General features: G+C 42.7%; 1 protein-coding gene across 1 annotated transcript in view; it reads left to right on the top strand.

Annotated features, from left to right (window-relative positions):
* SYNE2 (spectrin repeat containing nuclear envelope protein 2) overlaps positions 1-16,497 on the top strand; it is a 1,843,566-nt gene that overhangs the window by 968,650 nt on the left and 858,419 nt on the right. The window contains exons 80-82 of the mRNA XM_078660317.1: positions 3,495-3,620; positions 4,703-4,965; positions 7,208-9,284. Coding sequence (XP_078516443.1) covers positions 3,495-3,620; positions 4,703-4,965; positions 7,208-9,284 — 2,466 coding nt within the window. The remainder of the gene's footprint in view (positions 1-3,494; positions 3,621-4,702; positions 4,966-7,207; positions 9,285-16,497) is intronic.

The raw sequence follows: 16,497 nt of genomic DNA, 5'->3' as shown, positions 1-16,497 counted from the left end.
TTAAAATCTTTTAACCAATATTTAGCTTTGTGCCTCTTGCCAATCAATGATTTTGTAGCTTGATTAATGAACAAGTGGTCATACCCTACAAGCTGATAGTTTCTCAGATATTTGTCCTACTGTTGATGCAAAGATAGCTAAGCAAACAGAATGTCATTTACATACACCAGCTATGCATCACAGAATTACGGGAATAGCTATATCAATGTTGCAGTCAATTTCTAGCTTTACGCTAAGCACAAGCACAAAAGACTTTAAATTGTAATTACTAACTGTTGGAAAGTGGGTTATTAGTAGTGGAAATATGTATCTACCACTGGCAATAAGACCACTAAGACAATATAGGGCTGAGAATAGGTCTTAGAAAATTATTCCCATGCTCAACCTTCGGTAGTTTGGCTGTGAGTAGGCTGGCTTAACTTCAAAGACAGCTATGTAAAGCATTCAAAAACACCAATTCAGTAAATTATTTAGACACAAGCCGCAATAAAAATCCAACACTAACTTATAAATATAGGAAATATTTGTATCTATAAAATGACACCAAAGCGAAATAAATCCAATGTAGGGAACTGTAGATATACATTTTCAAGTATTTAGCACTATATAGCACTTAGAAACCGGTAGCACCTATTTGGACATCTGGTCGCACTAGAAAGGGACAAAGTCAAAGTTTCAAGTCAACCACAATGGAGCCCTGTGCGGCTACCTCTCGCGATAGGTCTCAGTCAAATTTTAACCTTGTGACATAGAAACTTTTCTGGAGCTTTTCTTCCCGGGGTCCCTTAAAGCTCTTACCTAGACTGGATTTGGTGAGGGTTCGCCGGCTTGCCTTGCAACGAGCTCTCGGTCAAACTACTGGAAATCTAACCTCCGCAGCATTCCAGCGGGACGAACCAGAGATCCAGGCCGCCTCGTGGTTGAAGGTGGGAATGTTTTACAGAGCTTTTTCTTGAAGGGTCCCTCGATGCTCTTCACCAGGCCGGATTCAGTGAGGGTGTGCCAGCTTCGGTTTCAGCCTACTCCCGGTCAAACTCTGGAAGTTGTACCTCCGGAGCTTTTGAGCGGGATGATCCAGGTCTGCAGGCAGGCTCGTGGTTGAGGGTCGCCAGCTTGGCTGGCCAGGTCGAGTCAGTCCCTTTATGGAGCTTTATTTCATAGTTGTTCCAAGGTTCTCTAAACTTCAAGAACTTATTCCTGAAGTTCCCCAAAGGTTCCCAACGTGTCCAAAACTTACTCTAAGGGTCTGGAAGCTCTAAAAAGGTTCTTGTAAGTTTTGGGCCTTCAGTTCCCACAATCCACTTGGAAAAATCCTTACAAATTCACCCATAGTAATCCAGGCTGAGGATTCTTGGTGGTGATGTTCCAGGTGAACACTGTTAACCGGTCGCTTGCAGGAAGCCCACTCTCTAGTCCTTTTGAGGCCAGTTAGGTCGACAGGGCGGTAGCTCCAGTTTGTGCAGCAGGCACAGGCTTCAGAGTGCAGGGCCTCGTTGGTGCAAATCAAACTTCCAGCATTGACCCTTCTTCTTCCTTAAGTTTCAAGCAGCAGATCTGATGAGCTCTGCCCCTCTCAGATACTTATTCCAAGTTCTGTGGGTCAAGCAGGGGGGCACTTCTGTCCAATGAGGTGCAGGGCAACACTGCAGGGTATGACCACATCCTCCAAAGTGTAGCACTATCTTTTCCCAAAAAGCACAATTTCTCTAAAATCCATCATGGCTGATTTTCTAGCAGAGAGAGAAAAGCTAACTGAAATAGCCTACAATATGGATCATCTACATAAGCTCTCTCCCCTTTACATTTGGAAATTCCTGCCTTACGTTCAGAGGATAGGGCTGTAACTGACCTGACTTACACTGTCTGTCCCCTCCTCTCTTTGAATAAGATGTTTACGATCCCTCCCCCTGCCATAGCATTCTTATGTAGGAGAACCAAGTATGGCTCCCTGACCCCCTGGGCTACTTAGCACCTTACCAATGCAGCCTGGCTAGTCCACTTGACTCTGTCCAATCAGATCAGAGCTGTAGAGGGCTGAATATTGGCTTACAGACAAGAAAGTCTTATAACTACTTGTCTGTACATTTTAGAACAAATTCAACAATACCATATGGTTGGATCCATCAATACCATTCTACTAAGTTCTTGAATGATATTTTTATCACCTTAATGACGTTAGTTGTTATTGAATAACTTCTTGCCATGTTAAATTATGTGGCTGGGGATCTGCAATGGAGAAAATTAACTGAGCAATTTCTCCAACAACAGGGCTTAGAAAATATATTTGATTATGACCCAGACTATTGCTACATGACCCCACCCCTAGAAACCTAGGACTTTAGGGTTTTTAAATATGTATAAATATTACAGATCCCTCCACAGTGCTCCTAGCACAAAAGTCGATTTTGAACGCACTTTACCACAATGTAAATTATGCAATTTCACTAAAACTCATTTTATAAATGTCCTCCTTATAAATTCCTGACCCCCCACCCATGGTACATCTAGGGGAGACCCTGGGGGGTACCTTATATGCCCAAACATTGTAGTTTATCAATTTTTAAGTGCCCTAAACGCCAAAGTTGAGTTTAAGCACAATTTGCATTTTAAAGACAGTCCTGCAACACAGGGCTGCTTTTAAACAGACCTCCGGCATCAGCAATGCACACATGCAAGTGCAAAAAAGCTGCTGGCGTTTAAACTGCCAGGCCCTATTATATACTAGGGTCTTAAAGGTAGTTTTAATCCCCCTGCCCTATTATAGACTGGGGCTTTATAGGCAGGGCAGGACTGGCCGTAGCGGGCACCAGGCATTTCCCTAGTGGGCTAGAAGGGTGGGGGCCCGTTTTTGACCGGTGGGGGCTGTTTTTGTTACTGGGGCCAGTTTTGCAGCGGTGCTGCAAAATCAGCCCCATGTACCAAAGCCGCAGCAGCAGTGGTACTGCCAGCACCATCCCCCCTCCTCTCGGGCCAGTCGGATGTAATTGCGAGGGCAGGTTTGGTATCCCAGTCCGGCCCTGATTATAAGGAAGGTCATGTCAATCATAGGGGTATCCTACCTAATCCTTAGTGTACCCGAGTGTATGTAGGTGTTTTCAGTGTATTCTAACTGTCTTTTCAGCATAGCACTGGGTCTGGTTAGGCAGAGCCAACGGACAGTCAGAGTCAGTTACCCCAGTACTAGTCAGCAAAACGTTGGGGGTACCCAGGGCACAGGATGGCTTTGCAACACTAAAATGCAAGCCTTTTCAATTATGTCATAGTTTGGACTGGGTGTGCGAACACACCGGACATTAAAATACAGTAGGGTTTTCAGAATGACTAAAAATGTGCAAATACTCTCAGCTTGCTTTCCATAACAGTAAATGATCTTGTATGCATTTTTATGCCTATCCCAGAAACCTGATTGAATCACACTATTTTTTTATTACAGGCTCAGCCGTAATCGCGCTTAAAATTCTTGATTTAAATGTTTTGTAATTCTTTGTTTACAGAATTTGGATATACATTTAGTAATGAGAAACAAACTTTGCTCTGAAGCTCTAGAGGAAGCTGAGCACAGAGTCCAGCAAGTGAAAAACCAAACAGATGAATTAGACATTTCACTACAAAAAGTTGAGGTAAGGAAATATTCATACTGTAAGTGATGCTTATACAACCAACGCAGTATTTAGCATGCAGGGGCTATGCGTGCTGTCTAGAAGAAGTCCACCAATTTTAGCAAAGTGCAGTCCAACCTTTTAGTTTGGACATATTGTGCCTTGATAATTTCACAGGACATGGGGGTAAGGACACCAAGTCAACTCATCTAGGCTCAAATGTGGACAAACTGCCGCCGCCAGAGCTGGCCCTATATCGTGGCACACCCACTGAAGTTTGCCTCGGGTGGCAAGGGTCAGGAGTGGCAAAATCATTTAATTCAATGGCCTAACTAAACAATGACACCGTGGTGGTATAAGAATTTCCGGTTTGTCTGGGGGTAGTTGGCCAAACTTGTATGGGGCCTGCCCTACACTTCTGATACAAGGAACAGAGCTTTAGCTGCATTAAGAAAGAACAAGTCGGGCTTTCTGTTTTGGGTCAAAAGCATTTGCTGCTCCTGTGACACCCATGCGTGTGCGCACCCAAATATGCCTGTACTTAATGAAGGCACTCGCTCATCCTGAACAGGAAGCCCTTTGATGGGATTCATTTTGGGAGTTGCACTATGAACACTCATCTCCCTTTCCCCTTTCTCCCTTTATGTCTTTCCTTTTAACTCCTTCTACCTCTTTTTCTGTTCTTCTTTTTTTCTGCTTCCTTCCCGGCCATTTTTCTTTCATCCATCTTTTCGAGCATTCTTTTATTATTGTTCTTTTCTCTCCTTTCTTTTGTTACTTTTGTCCTTCCGTTCTTTCTTTCATATCTTCCTTCAGTAAAAAGTGCCTAGCTTGTTAACACTATCTTTTTATTCATCAACGTGCAGTTCATCATTGTCTGACAATTATAGCACTGGGCAAGGCGATGGGTGTATATCTATGTCCTAGCAAGTTAGGAAGGGTGCACTCTTTTCCCGCACTTTAAAGTGGAGTGGCGCAGCCCTCTGGGCGGAAGGTGGCCCTGTGTGGTGTTGTCTCTGAGTCAAGATTCACGACGCCTGAAGGAAAACACTCCCTAAAGGACAACAGCTGATACATCCTCTCCTGTTTTATTGTGACTGCAGGAGCTTCACGGTGAGTTACAGCGAAAGAAACACCAAGTTTTATCTGCGGAGAAAGAGGTCTTCCCTGAGAGCGCCATCGAGACTGAAGGCCTGGCAGAGAGCGCGCGCATTGCGGCCCACTGGGACAGGCTCCTGCAAGACCTGCGAAGCATCAAACACGAGAAACAGGACCAGAGAGACGCGCTGAATCGTTACCACGCGACCCTTGGCGCTGCAAAATCGTTACAGGCAAGACTGATTGTGGAAAAGGAAAACGTAAAAATGTAAGTCATTTGCCTTAAAAGTTGTATTATTTTTAAAGTTATGATGGCAAAACTCTCATATGTTTATACTTTTAGCAAATATTTTACAATTTAGATTGTCTCATGGGCATTTTCTTATAATGTTCTACAAAGTTGCACATTATTCTGCTTTCGAGACTGGGCCAGTTTTTGGCTTTTGCCTCGTAATTTGAGAGTAGAACACATCGCTGTAAGGCCAGCAGCCCAGCTCCGTCAGTTCAATGTTGTTGTCCACACTTAAGACATCTAGCGATAACGGGTTCTAATCCCTTCGAAATTGACTCAAAGTTCCATCCTTTTGAGGTGTATGAGGTGAGTACATTTACAATTGGTTAAGAGTTACACCCGTTAGTTACACCGCTTAGAAACATCATGGGTGCCGCATATAAAAAAAGTTATTATCGCATGCATACAGCTAACATCATGGATGCAGAAACTAAGGGATGTACAGATAAGCAGCCTCTAGCATGTTATATTTGTGCCATTGGCACCCTGTTTACTTTTATAGAACTTACGTAGTAGAGAAATATGTGGACGCTTTACATTCATTAGCTTGTACAGTGCCACCTTAAAAAAGTGTCAATTTGAAGAAGAAAAAAAGACATCAGATCAGAGAGCTTGATTTTTATTTATTTATTTATTTAATGCGATTTTATATAGCGCAAACATTACCCGAAGGTGTCAGAGCGCTTTACAAAAGAACCAGTTGCGTTACATAAGGACTTTGGATAACATGAGTTACATAAGAGATACAAACAGAAAAAGTTGCAAATGTACAAGTTGTAAAGTCACTCTAGGAAGAGATATAAACAGAGAAAATGTGCAAATGTACAAGTTGTAAAGTCACTCAAGGAAGAGGTATAAACTCTAAAAACACATAGGAATGGTGGTAAGCACAAAGGTATTCTACATATACTAGTGGTTAGAGTTCTATATATGCAAATAGGAAATTCACCATTACATAGGAACATAAAAAACATTACACAGTTTCATGCCACAAGATAGCCGGGGTAGCGGGGGAAAGTAAAAGGGTCGGAATGAGGTGTGGAGCAGGAAGATCAGGTAAGGGTGAAAAAGGAAACTTAAAGGGAAACCAAAAGTTGGGGTTAATGTCAGCAAAACCGGTTGGGGACCCGGTTGATGACGCAGACCCTGGCTTGGAAATGTGAGTACTAGATTGTTCGGTGCTATGTACCATGCCAACTGTTAGTGGAGGCCAGAGTCACTTTTAACAAACAGCAGTAACTTTGACAGCTGATCGCAGCAGGTAAAGACCAGAGTCATGTCTAACAAACAAAGCGAGATCCTAGTCCGTGCATTACGTAGGTAGACCCACGGGAACTGTATATGGCAGGTTACCTGACCCACCAGTGTATCCATTGTATTTTAAAGTGGGTCACTCATTTGTATGAGGTGCTCCCTTCAGTACCTCCGTACAGTGGGATTTAACACCTACAAACCGCCCAAATCATCGTCCACCATCTTGAATCATAACCCAATGCTCATGGCCCTTGTATAGCGTTCCTTTATGCTGTAGCTCGGTTCATGTTCTACAAATACCTGTACATATATACATACATGCATGTGCACATAATACCCTGCCCCCAAATGAGCAAAGGCCCAATATCCTGATGGCTGTCTCGTTACTAAACCCAAAGTGGTCCTCAGTGTGAACTTTGCAAGATTAGCTTTTAGGGTGGGGAGGGGGTAAGGAATTGACCAAAGCTTTTGCCCCATGGGGATGCTGTCTCGTATTCTTAAGTAGATGGAAAGCTGGCTCTCTGCAGCGCTGTCCATTGGGGTACTATTATAGTACAATCAGGTGCAAGGGCTCTGCATACATCCATGCAACACCAACTTTACCAGAATTATCTCAGGTGAGGTAAGTGCGCTACAATATCTCCGCTCAGAAGCAACATGAAATGATGCAGGACACTTCAGGTGCAGCTGATAACAAGCCATCGTTTTGCCAGACAGCCCTCTCTATTTAAAGCAAATCCATGCCAAAGAGAGGCTGGATATTGACAATTGAGATGTTCCGCTATATTTTGGACACTTCTCTGTTTTATCACCTCTGTGTGCAAGGTGTATAGATATATAGAATTATTGCAGTGGGATCCATAGATATGCAGTCTTGCTAATGTGTGATTTAACTTTGACTTGGCGATTTGAATGTAAATTAAAAAATAGATTAAGTCAAACTTTTTTATTGTTTTATTTTCAGGGGGCCTAATGAATGCTACACCACGTACCTGGATAGAATACACAATTTCTTAAATAGCCTTCAGAGTGAAAAACACATTTTGAGTACGCTGAGAAGGAATCAAGAGATCGCTTCCAAAGATGTGATTGGCCTGGAGAAGGAACTAATGGAAAGTCAAGTAACGCAGATTGAGCAGTGGTGGGAACAAGTGGAACAGATCATTCAAAAGAAACAGCTTCACCTTTCAGTGGAAATGGGAGAATTCAACAATCTCAATAAGAAAATTAAGGACTTTAAGAAAGAGCTACAGACACAGGGGGGTCTGCTAGAAGAACGTGACAGCCCCGGAGAGAAGTCTAAAGTATCCGCACTTTCCCCTCTACAGCTGCAGATCATCAGAAATGAATTTTCTCAAATTAAGGACAAAGCTGAGCTGCAGATTAAAAGAATGTCAGGGCAAATGGAAAGAGAAACTCTAGAAAAAGATGTAAACAATTTAGACCATCAGCTGAAAATGTTGGAGCAACAAGCATCGGGCCAGGGTGAGCTTAGCTCCAGCCCACATTTAGGAAAAAACAAAGTCATACTTTCATTGAAAAAAGCAATTTTATGGGCTAAGGATACCAAGAGCAAATGTATTTTTGACCAAAATATTGCACTATTTCCAGATGATGTCAGGGTTCAAATCAGAAGCTGTACTTCTCTGAAGAGAGATATCCTGGATAGGCAGTCCAGTGCACAGTCACTAACGGATGAGCTTGAACGCCTTACCCCTGAGTTGAATCAAGAAGAAGCCATAATGACCTTTATAAATGAACTGGGGGTTCTACACCAGGCTCTTACAACTATCTCAAGTGATAGGCTGCAGCAGCTAGAAGCCACCTTGGGAAAGAGAGAAGAGCTCTTTGCGGAAATAAAAAAAGTTAAAGACTGTCTCAAGTGTTGTGAGGTAGACACTGTTCCAGGTGTAAACCAAACCCTAACCCGGTCAGAATTGGACCAGCAACTTAAAGAGCTGCAGGCTAAAGAAAATGCATTGCATGGAGGTCAGAATCTGATTTTGTCACTCGTGAACGAAAGAAATGAGTTACAGAATGAACTGAATGTGTCAGAACAATTGTTTCTTATTGACCAGTTATACATTCTGAAGAGCAGGATAAGTAGGGCTTGCATAGTGACGAAAAATGAAATTCGTGAGACAAATAACAAAATAAAGACCTATGTGGATTTAACAAACCGAGCTAATTCATTGCTCCAGGATCTGAGGGAACTACAGAATAATGTATTTGTGTCAAGCACCATCGAAAAATCAGGAACAAGTAGGGACGTAAAAAATAAGCTGATAGGTTGTAAACATAAAATTCTGTCTGCACACTCTATGTTCTTACGGATACAGGAGGACAAGGATGCATTGGCATGCCTCGGCCTAGAATGGGACAGCCCTCATCTCCTTGAAATCCCAGCTTTGTGTGAAAAAATCAGAGGTGAAACTGAGATGCACCTTCAGCGCCTTGACAGGATCTCTGAAGAAATCAACAGGTATGACTCCTTCTCAAGTGAAATCAAGAGTACAGCCACAGCCGTACAGGAGGAAGCAGACATCGCTCTTCAGAGCTTTGACTTAACCGCTGTTCAGAATTTGTACCAAAAAGTCAAAAAACTGATGCTGCTAACTCAAGAAGCAGAAAACCTGCTGAAATCCTCTGAAGCTTTGAGTGCAGAGATGAAAGTGTCAGAATTGCAGCAGATAAAGAAACAGCAAGAGGACCTGGGTAGATTTCACGAGCTCCTCAGCGGCATGATGACGGACCTGCAACTGAAACTTGAGGGCAACCAGGACTTTCAGAGACGACTAGAACGTACTCTAAACACTTTCAAGCAGATTCAGACAGAGCTGCACCAGCCATTCTTAATGGATTTTGAAATCAACCACATTCAAGATGAAAAAGCAAAATGCGAAGCTCTCCTTGAAAGAGTTCAGAAGGAACTGTGTGGGATCAGCGATGTGAGTGGTGCAGGGGAAGAAAGCCTCGCAGAAAAACTAAATGAAGTGGATGCTCTCAAAATCCAGCTGGATGGCGAGATTTCATTACACATGGTAAGTACTCTGAGCCTGTCTGGAATTTCCATCTCTATTCACTTGGTCGTCATTCTCAGTCCCAGCTATTGGTTACAAATCTTTAAAGGGACTCGGTGTACCATCTCAAGTGCTATTCAGAATGTTCCTCAAAACATCTGCGTCACACAATTATAGATAGGGACGCAGGTTAGTCTGGGAGAACAGTCAGTCGCAGGAGCACCATTTCTTGAATGGCCCACATGTCTCGAGACATGGGTGTGACGCAGCCGAGCTACCTACCTTTGTGGTTTCACTGATAGGATTAAAAATGAAAATCCAACGATGGCTAGTCAGTCAGTCAGTGCACTTCAGGTAATTTATTTTTGTTGAACTTTTTATATTGCGGAAACTCAACGCAAAGGTATTGGAGCGCTTTACATGAGCACCGGTTACATTACACAAGGACACTGTGGACCCGATTCTCAAAGGTAAAATGAGCCAAAAGTCTAATTTTATGATTTTCGGTATTCACAGAGGGCATTTACTACTCGTAAATGCCCTTTGTAAATACCAAAAGGCGGAAAGTTCAACTTTTGGTATTCACAAAGGGCATTTACGAGTAGTAGATGCCCTTTGTGGATACCAAAAGTTGTAAGGTCAGATTTTTATCTCAGTTTACCTTTGTAAATCGGGTCCATTCACTTTTTGGCGGTCACAGAGAGATTACATGATTTCCTCGGAATCACAGGATGTTGAGCCGATGCCGAGACTCGAACCTGGTTCACAGTTCCAAAGTCGGTAACACTGGCCGTTAGCCACATCCTCTCCCCGAATGTATTTATTACTTTTTAGTAGCACAGTTATACCTGACCTTAAGTACGATTCTCTTTCAAACAGAAAATGGCAGGGAAAATACAAAATGTATGTTTGAGGTTCATTATTTCAGTTATTGAGTATTTCGTGCCTAAACCGGGCCTGCCCAGGTGAATACCAATTCCTTTTGCAGAGTAAATAAGCAAAAAATACTCTATATTATTTTTAAACCTATAAGAGAACTTCAGTGCATCGCCACTGTAGTGTAGAAGCTGGTCCGTTAGAGAAGAGCATGAAAACTGTGTCAGCATGTGCTGATTTTTTGCACTGCTTTCTTGCACACCATTTTAACAGATGGGGCAAAATACTAACCCCACCTTGTGGAAACTTAAGCGCAAACCCCTCTCTGTGAAAGGGACAAAATTATGAATGGTGCAGTAAAGTATGCACTCTCACGATTTTCCCCACGAGCATATTATCAAGTAAAATCTGACAATATATATCAGGTAAATGCCAGGACATGCAAATATTTTGTTTTTGTGAGTTTGATATAACGCAAATTTGAGCAGAAGGTATCAGAGCGCTTTACATGAGCAGCATTTGCATTACTGATGGACAAATTCATTTTGGTAGGCAGGGGAGATTAAGTCATTTGCTCAGAATCACAGGATGTTGAGCGTCCCTGCCGTGACTCAAAATGGTTTCTCGGCTTCTAGTATGACCGCTCTAGCCGTCAGGCTATATCCTCTCCCAAATATTGGAGCTGAAACCGTCAAAATGCGCATTTTATGCCCCATTTTGAAGGTCCCAAACTGGTAATAGTTGCTATTTGTTGCACCCATTAAATTCAACATTTCTCAAAATTGTTTTTAAATATTTTTAAATATTAGGATAAATAGCACACCTTTGTCAGGGACACTTGTACTCAGAGCTAAAGAAAGCCACCTCTTGTAGGTACGATACAGTGTAAAGCCACCGTAGAACATCACATTTTCAACTGTTAATTAATGTTTGTTCATTCTTTAAATACTGAAAATAACTATCATTCATTTACCTGCTTACACATACAACATCGTGAGCACACTGGTGGCTTCTTCATACCACCAGTTCTAAATCCCTTTTGGTTACATGTCTCTCAGGACATCTACCACCAACTGCATGGTGAGGTTGCAAATGAATTTAATTTTAGAAAGAAATCTTCCATAGTCGGTACCCCTGAATGACATTGCCACTGTCTGCATCAGCTGGCGTAACATAATGTTTTTTAGGGAAATGTAGCATAAAGTCATACATAGGTATTTTTGTCGAACACTGTCCATAGAAAAAATGTGATTCAAAAAGTGGTAAAGTAATTTTTGTTGTATGTCACAGTCCGGTGAAAGACAACTTCGATTAGCATATTGACCTAAATATTCTGGAATCATGTGTCGTAATATTATAACCGTAACATTATTCATAAACTAAACATAACCTTTGATTATGAATTTCCCCGTACTGAATGATACTCTTCCTACTTTATGAGAAGGGTATAGTGTAGCCAAAATGCTTCAATCAAGAATAACACCTACAATTTGGTGATTCAAATTGCTTATGGTTTTTGGAACACATATGGGGCCAGATGTATGACCCTTCCAATTTGCGACTCGCAAATGGAGTTGTTTTGCGACTCACAATTTGCGACTCGCCAATCAGAATTTCCAACAGAGTCTCAGACACTGTTTGCAATTCCTAATGGGGTCTCATTAATATTCATGAGCCAGGTGCAATTTGCGACCCCATTGGGAATGGCTAGCACTCCCAGTGATGGTGGCCTGCTGGGGTCATCAGACTGCCATGTCTGTGACTGCTTTTTCAATAAAACTGTTAGTTTTTTTTTTAAATGCACCCTGTTTTTTTCTTAAAGGAAAACAGGATGCATGTAAAAATGAAATGTTACTGTTTCATTTTTTAAGAGTAGCCAGTGGTCTGCAGGACAACTGCCTGCTCCTAAAAAATATTTTCAATGGCAGTCACAAAGGGGAAGGGGTCCCCTGGGGAACTCTTCCATTTTGCGAGTGGCTTACAATCTATTTGAAATTGGTGGTAAACTGCGAGTTGCGGCCGCAAAACAATCTTACATTGAAGTGCGAGTCACTATTAGGAAGGGACGGCCTTGGCACGCCCCTTCCTAATAGTGAGTCGCAAACCCTATTTTATGAGTCGTTAATAGGTTACTGAGTCGTAAAATGTGGTTTGTAAATAGGGAAGTCCTATTTTGCGGTCACAAACGGGCCAATTTCCTGTTTGCAACCGCAAAATACAGTTGTAATTCTGGCTCCTGGTTCTCATCCCTTTATGTTAAAGTGTGCACTTCCTTAATGCCTTCTTAGAGATGGACAGGCTGTGTATGTTGTATTGTTTAAATCAATATATGTGTAGTAGTTTTGTGAATGGTTTGGGCATATTTGCCTTAATAGTGATCTTGTTTATTCTACTTAGAGTTTGAATCTAGCATCAGAATCCCAATGCTGACTCCATGCCAAACCATGAATCAGTGCTCACCGAAAATGCATGCTTCCTAAGTCTCATTCCTATTAATAATTTTTTCCAGCAGTTGTGCTGGCTGGATAAAGTAGCTGAAGAAAAGTTATAAACCATTACTGTGTAGATTTTCTTCCAAGCATAGGAAAGGAGCCAATCATAATCTTGGTGCCAGATGCCAGAACATTGGCCTATAGCAGTGGTGTCTGTGTACTGATTTTAGGAAATGTCAGTGGAATTTGCCTGTGATTGATCACTGGATTTGATTCTCTTGTGTTTCACAGATAGATCTCAGTTATGTGCAGTGCCATGTTTTTATTTCTACAAAAAGTGATGGATGGAATACTTGAATTAATCTAAGACACTGGTAATTACTTGGGCCACATGCCAGTCATCATTATTTTGCACACCATGCCACCCCAGTTTGGACCCAGCCCTATGCAAATCAGTTTTGACACAGCTCCAATTGAACAGTCTAGCCTGAACTGCCATACGAGGTCCTCCTGAACTGGACCTTAAGCAATCCAGGACCGTTTTCTCCCTAGTTAGGGCTCATCAGCCAGGTACAGCTTGGTTCCTGTGACAGTGTGCACAGGACTCATGTCTCGGCATACCCGTCCCACTTAAAGCGACATATACAGAATAAGTGATGGATGGCTTAGCAGTTTGGGCTGTACTATTTCCATTGGTGTAGGATCAACACTGATTTGCATATAGCTGGGTCCATGTTGAGGTGGCATGGTCTGCAAAATAACGATGGGTTGGGATGTGACCCAAGTAATTACTAAGTGTGGGCGGTAAACTCCGCTCTATCGTCGGAGTTCACAGAGTTTTTATCACTCCATACGCTGCTTGGAAGGCGGAGTTTAGCAAAAACTCTGACTACGCCGCATAGCGGAGTTTACCGGCACCCCCCAGCCACCACTAGCCTCTGAGCTGCTTTGGCACTCTTGCGAGAGGCCAAGAAACTCGGGAGCTATATTGTTTTCTCTTCAAATTGCTTATGGTTTTTGAAACACATATGGGGCCAGATATATGACCCTTCCAATTTGCGACTCGCAAATTGAGTTGTTTTGCGACTCACAATATGCGACTCACCAATTGGAATTTACAACATAGTCTCAGACACTGTTTGCAATTCCTAATGGGGTCTCATTAATACTCATGAAAAAACAGTCCAATAATGGCGCTCCCTCAGGGTTCTTGATTTGTCACTTCAGTATTCCGGAGGGAGGTGCCCTACCCAGTTGACAGGTGGACTCCGCTTCACTGCAAGTTATGTTATGTTATGTTAATGTTATTTTTATAGCGCACAGCTGCCCCAGCAAAGGGGCGTCCTGGCGCTTAGCAGACTTGCAATCAGCAGAGTAAGACTGCTTTCACAGAGCCATTGGTAAACAGGCCGCTTGCGCATGGCTTCCGAGTACGGGCCGCAGCAAGGCCCTGCCTCATCTCGGGGTGTTCGCTTGATTTTATTGTTGCTGAAATGATGCCCCAGCTTAGTAGGACCCTGCGGCATCCCTGCTGCCCTCCCCCAGGGCCAACCTTGAGATCCGGCACACCAGGTTAGAGTTTATGGATGGGGGCTCACTGGGGCAGGACACTGGCTGCATTGCCTGCTGCCCGTCCATACTTGCAAAACCCTGTCAGAAGATGGCAGCATCACTATTGGTATTTCAAAGAAGGCACCTTTAAGTTTCTCAGAGTGGTATGGCTTTTTTATAATGCCTTTCCTACGTATATCTGCGTAAAGGACTCTAATTATATCGTTTCAGGAGATGGCAGCATCACTATTGGTATTTTCAGTTAAGGCACCTTTAAAATTTCTGCTTGAGACATACATGGGCACACATCTTCTGTTATTGGACAATTGAAATGATATTGCCGAATAGGGGAGCACTTCCATATTAAGTGGGACCTTCGTTTCTCGTAAAATATAAATGTAAATTGTACCTATTTGTCCCTTTTATCACTATGAATCCAGCCCCCACCTCCAAGTCTTTAGCATACTACTGCTGATTCCTGTAAAGCGCTCTGATACCCTAGCGGGTCAAGTTTGCGCTCTCTAAAACTCAAAAATAAAATAAAATAATAAATAAATAAGTCAATTGAGGCAGTAGTGGCGAACACGGTTGTCGTTGACTTGCAGTGTCATGTTTTTCAGTACTGGTAAGCGGGGCACATCTGAGATTAGAGAAGCATGTTTTAATTATCACGCACTTGTTCTTTATATGAGTCTGCTTGTATTGTTTGTATTAGGGGTGGGCGAGTGGAGCAACTCTGCCCGCTCATGGAATTCCAGCGAGTTTTCATGCAACTCTGCAGAATTCCACCTAGTGCAACTCCGCCCACCCATAGTAATTACCAGTGGCTGAGATTAATTCAAGCATTCCATCAATCACTTTTTTGTATACTTTAGTGTGTCACCCGAAGTGATGCGGTAATGCCCAGATGTGCGTCCCGTGCACACTGTGTCACTGGAACCTAGCTATACCTGGCTGATGAGTGCTAACTAGGGTGAAGCCAGTCCTGGGTTGCTTGTGTTATGGTTCATTAAGGACCAACCTGGCCTGGTAGTTTGGGCTCTACTGTTTCCATTGAGCAGAGCCAAGACTTAATTGCATCTAGCTGTGTGCAAACAGAGGTGGCATGGTGTGCAAAATAACAATGAGTTAGGATGCGGGCCAAGTGATTACTAGTGGCTGAGATTAATTCAAGCATACCTTTGATCACTTTTTTGGACATAGTTTTTTGTCAGCTAAATGCATTATGTGATTCTGAATGGTGTAGCCCCCTTGCCCCTCTATTTCCAATATTTGTATGAATCCACTGGTTTACCCATATCAGTGTTGATACTCCCAAATGTGGCCTCATTAAGGTAGCCATAACCAACTGGATGAGTGGGAATAGATAATAATCAAATACCCTAAATTCAGAAACTATTCTATTTTTCCGCAGTACTTGTCATGGTCTGGAAGACCAATAATATTGTCTTTGAAACCAGAGAGCAAAGCGCCAACACCTGATGCACTACTGAAGGATTCCTGTGGGCATGGTTGGTCTCAACGAAGAAACAAAACTCTACATGCAGGAAGGTGCATTCAGTTCTAAATGGTACACAACCCCAGACAGAGCCCAAATTCCATTGGCCAATATTATTTAAAACCCCACCCCCGCAGTCAAGAGAGAAGGTTCCCCTAACTCAAGAAACTGTAGTACAGCTTCCAAATGGAGGACAGCTCTTACAAGACTTTGCTTGATTGTTACTTTCTGCTCAAAACTGCTAAGTTAGTGGTTTCCAATGCTCCTGTTTCCACTATAGACATTTTTAGTGGGATTGCTCCTACAGGACTGGAAAGTCGCCATGGTAACATCTATGGGGCACTAAGTAAACAGAATGTTCAGAAATATGTTTTTTATAGTGTAGGAAAGTAGGATCTGCTTTCATGGTTACCTTCACTTTTTCCTTGGTTTCAGTATGTTTTTAACTAGTCTGATTGAGATCCTGCTAATCAGGACCCCAGTCATAGTGCGTTCTCCCTAAATTTACCATGGTAAGTACTTCTGTACATTCTCTATTGGCTACTGGTGAACCCTTCTAAGTTGCTAGCATATGGAACTAAGGTACCTAGGGAATAGGTACACAAGTGGCCCCCCATGGGCTGCAGCATGTATTGTGCCACCTATGGGAGACCACATAAACTGTGACTACAGGGCTGCCATTGCAGCCTGTGTGGGTTGGTGCTTGCACCCTTCACAACAGATATAAGTGTCCTTATATCTGGTGTCACTGCAATTAAAACCTATAAGTCAATAAGTCACCCACCCCAATGGTAGGCTCTTCAGTCCTGAGTGCTTGGTTATATGTGTGAGGGTGACCTTGCATGAGCAGGACACCCCACAAACCCCGGAGTCAATT

This window comes from Lissotriton helveticus, chromosome 9 (genome assembly GCF_964261635.1).
Source record: "Lissotriton helveticus chromosome 9, aLisHel1.1, whole genome shotgun sequence".
NCBI lineage: Eukaryota > Metazoa > Chordata > Amphibia > Caudata > Salamandridae > Lissotriton > Lissotriton helveticus.
Note: the sequence above shows the minus strand (reverse complement) of the source record. Positions and strands in the feature narration are given on the sequence as shown.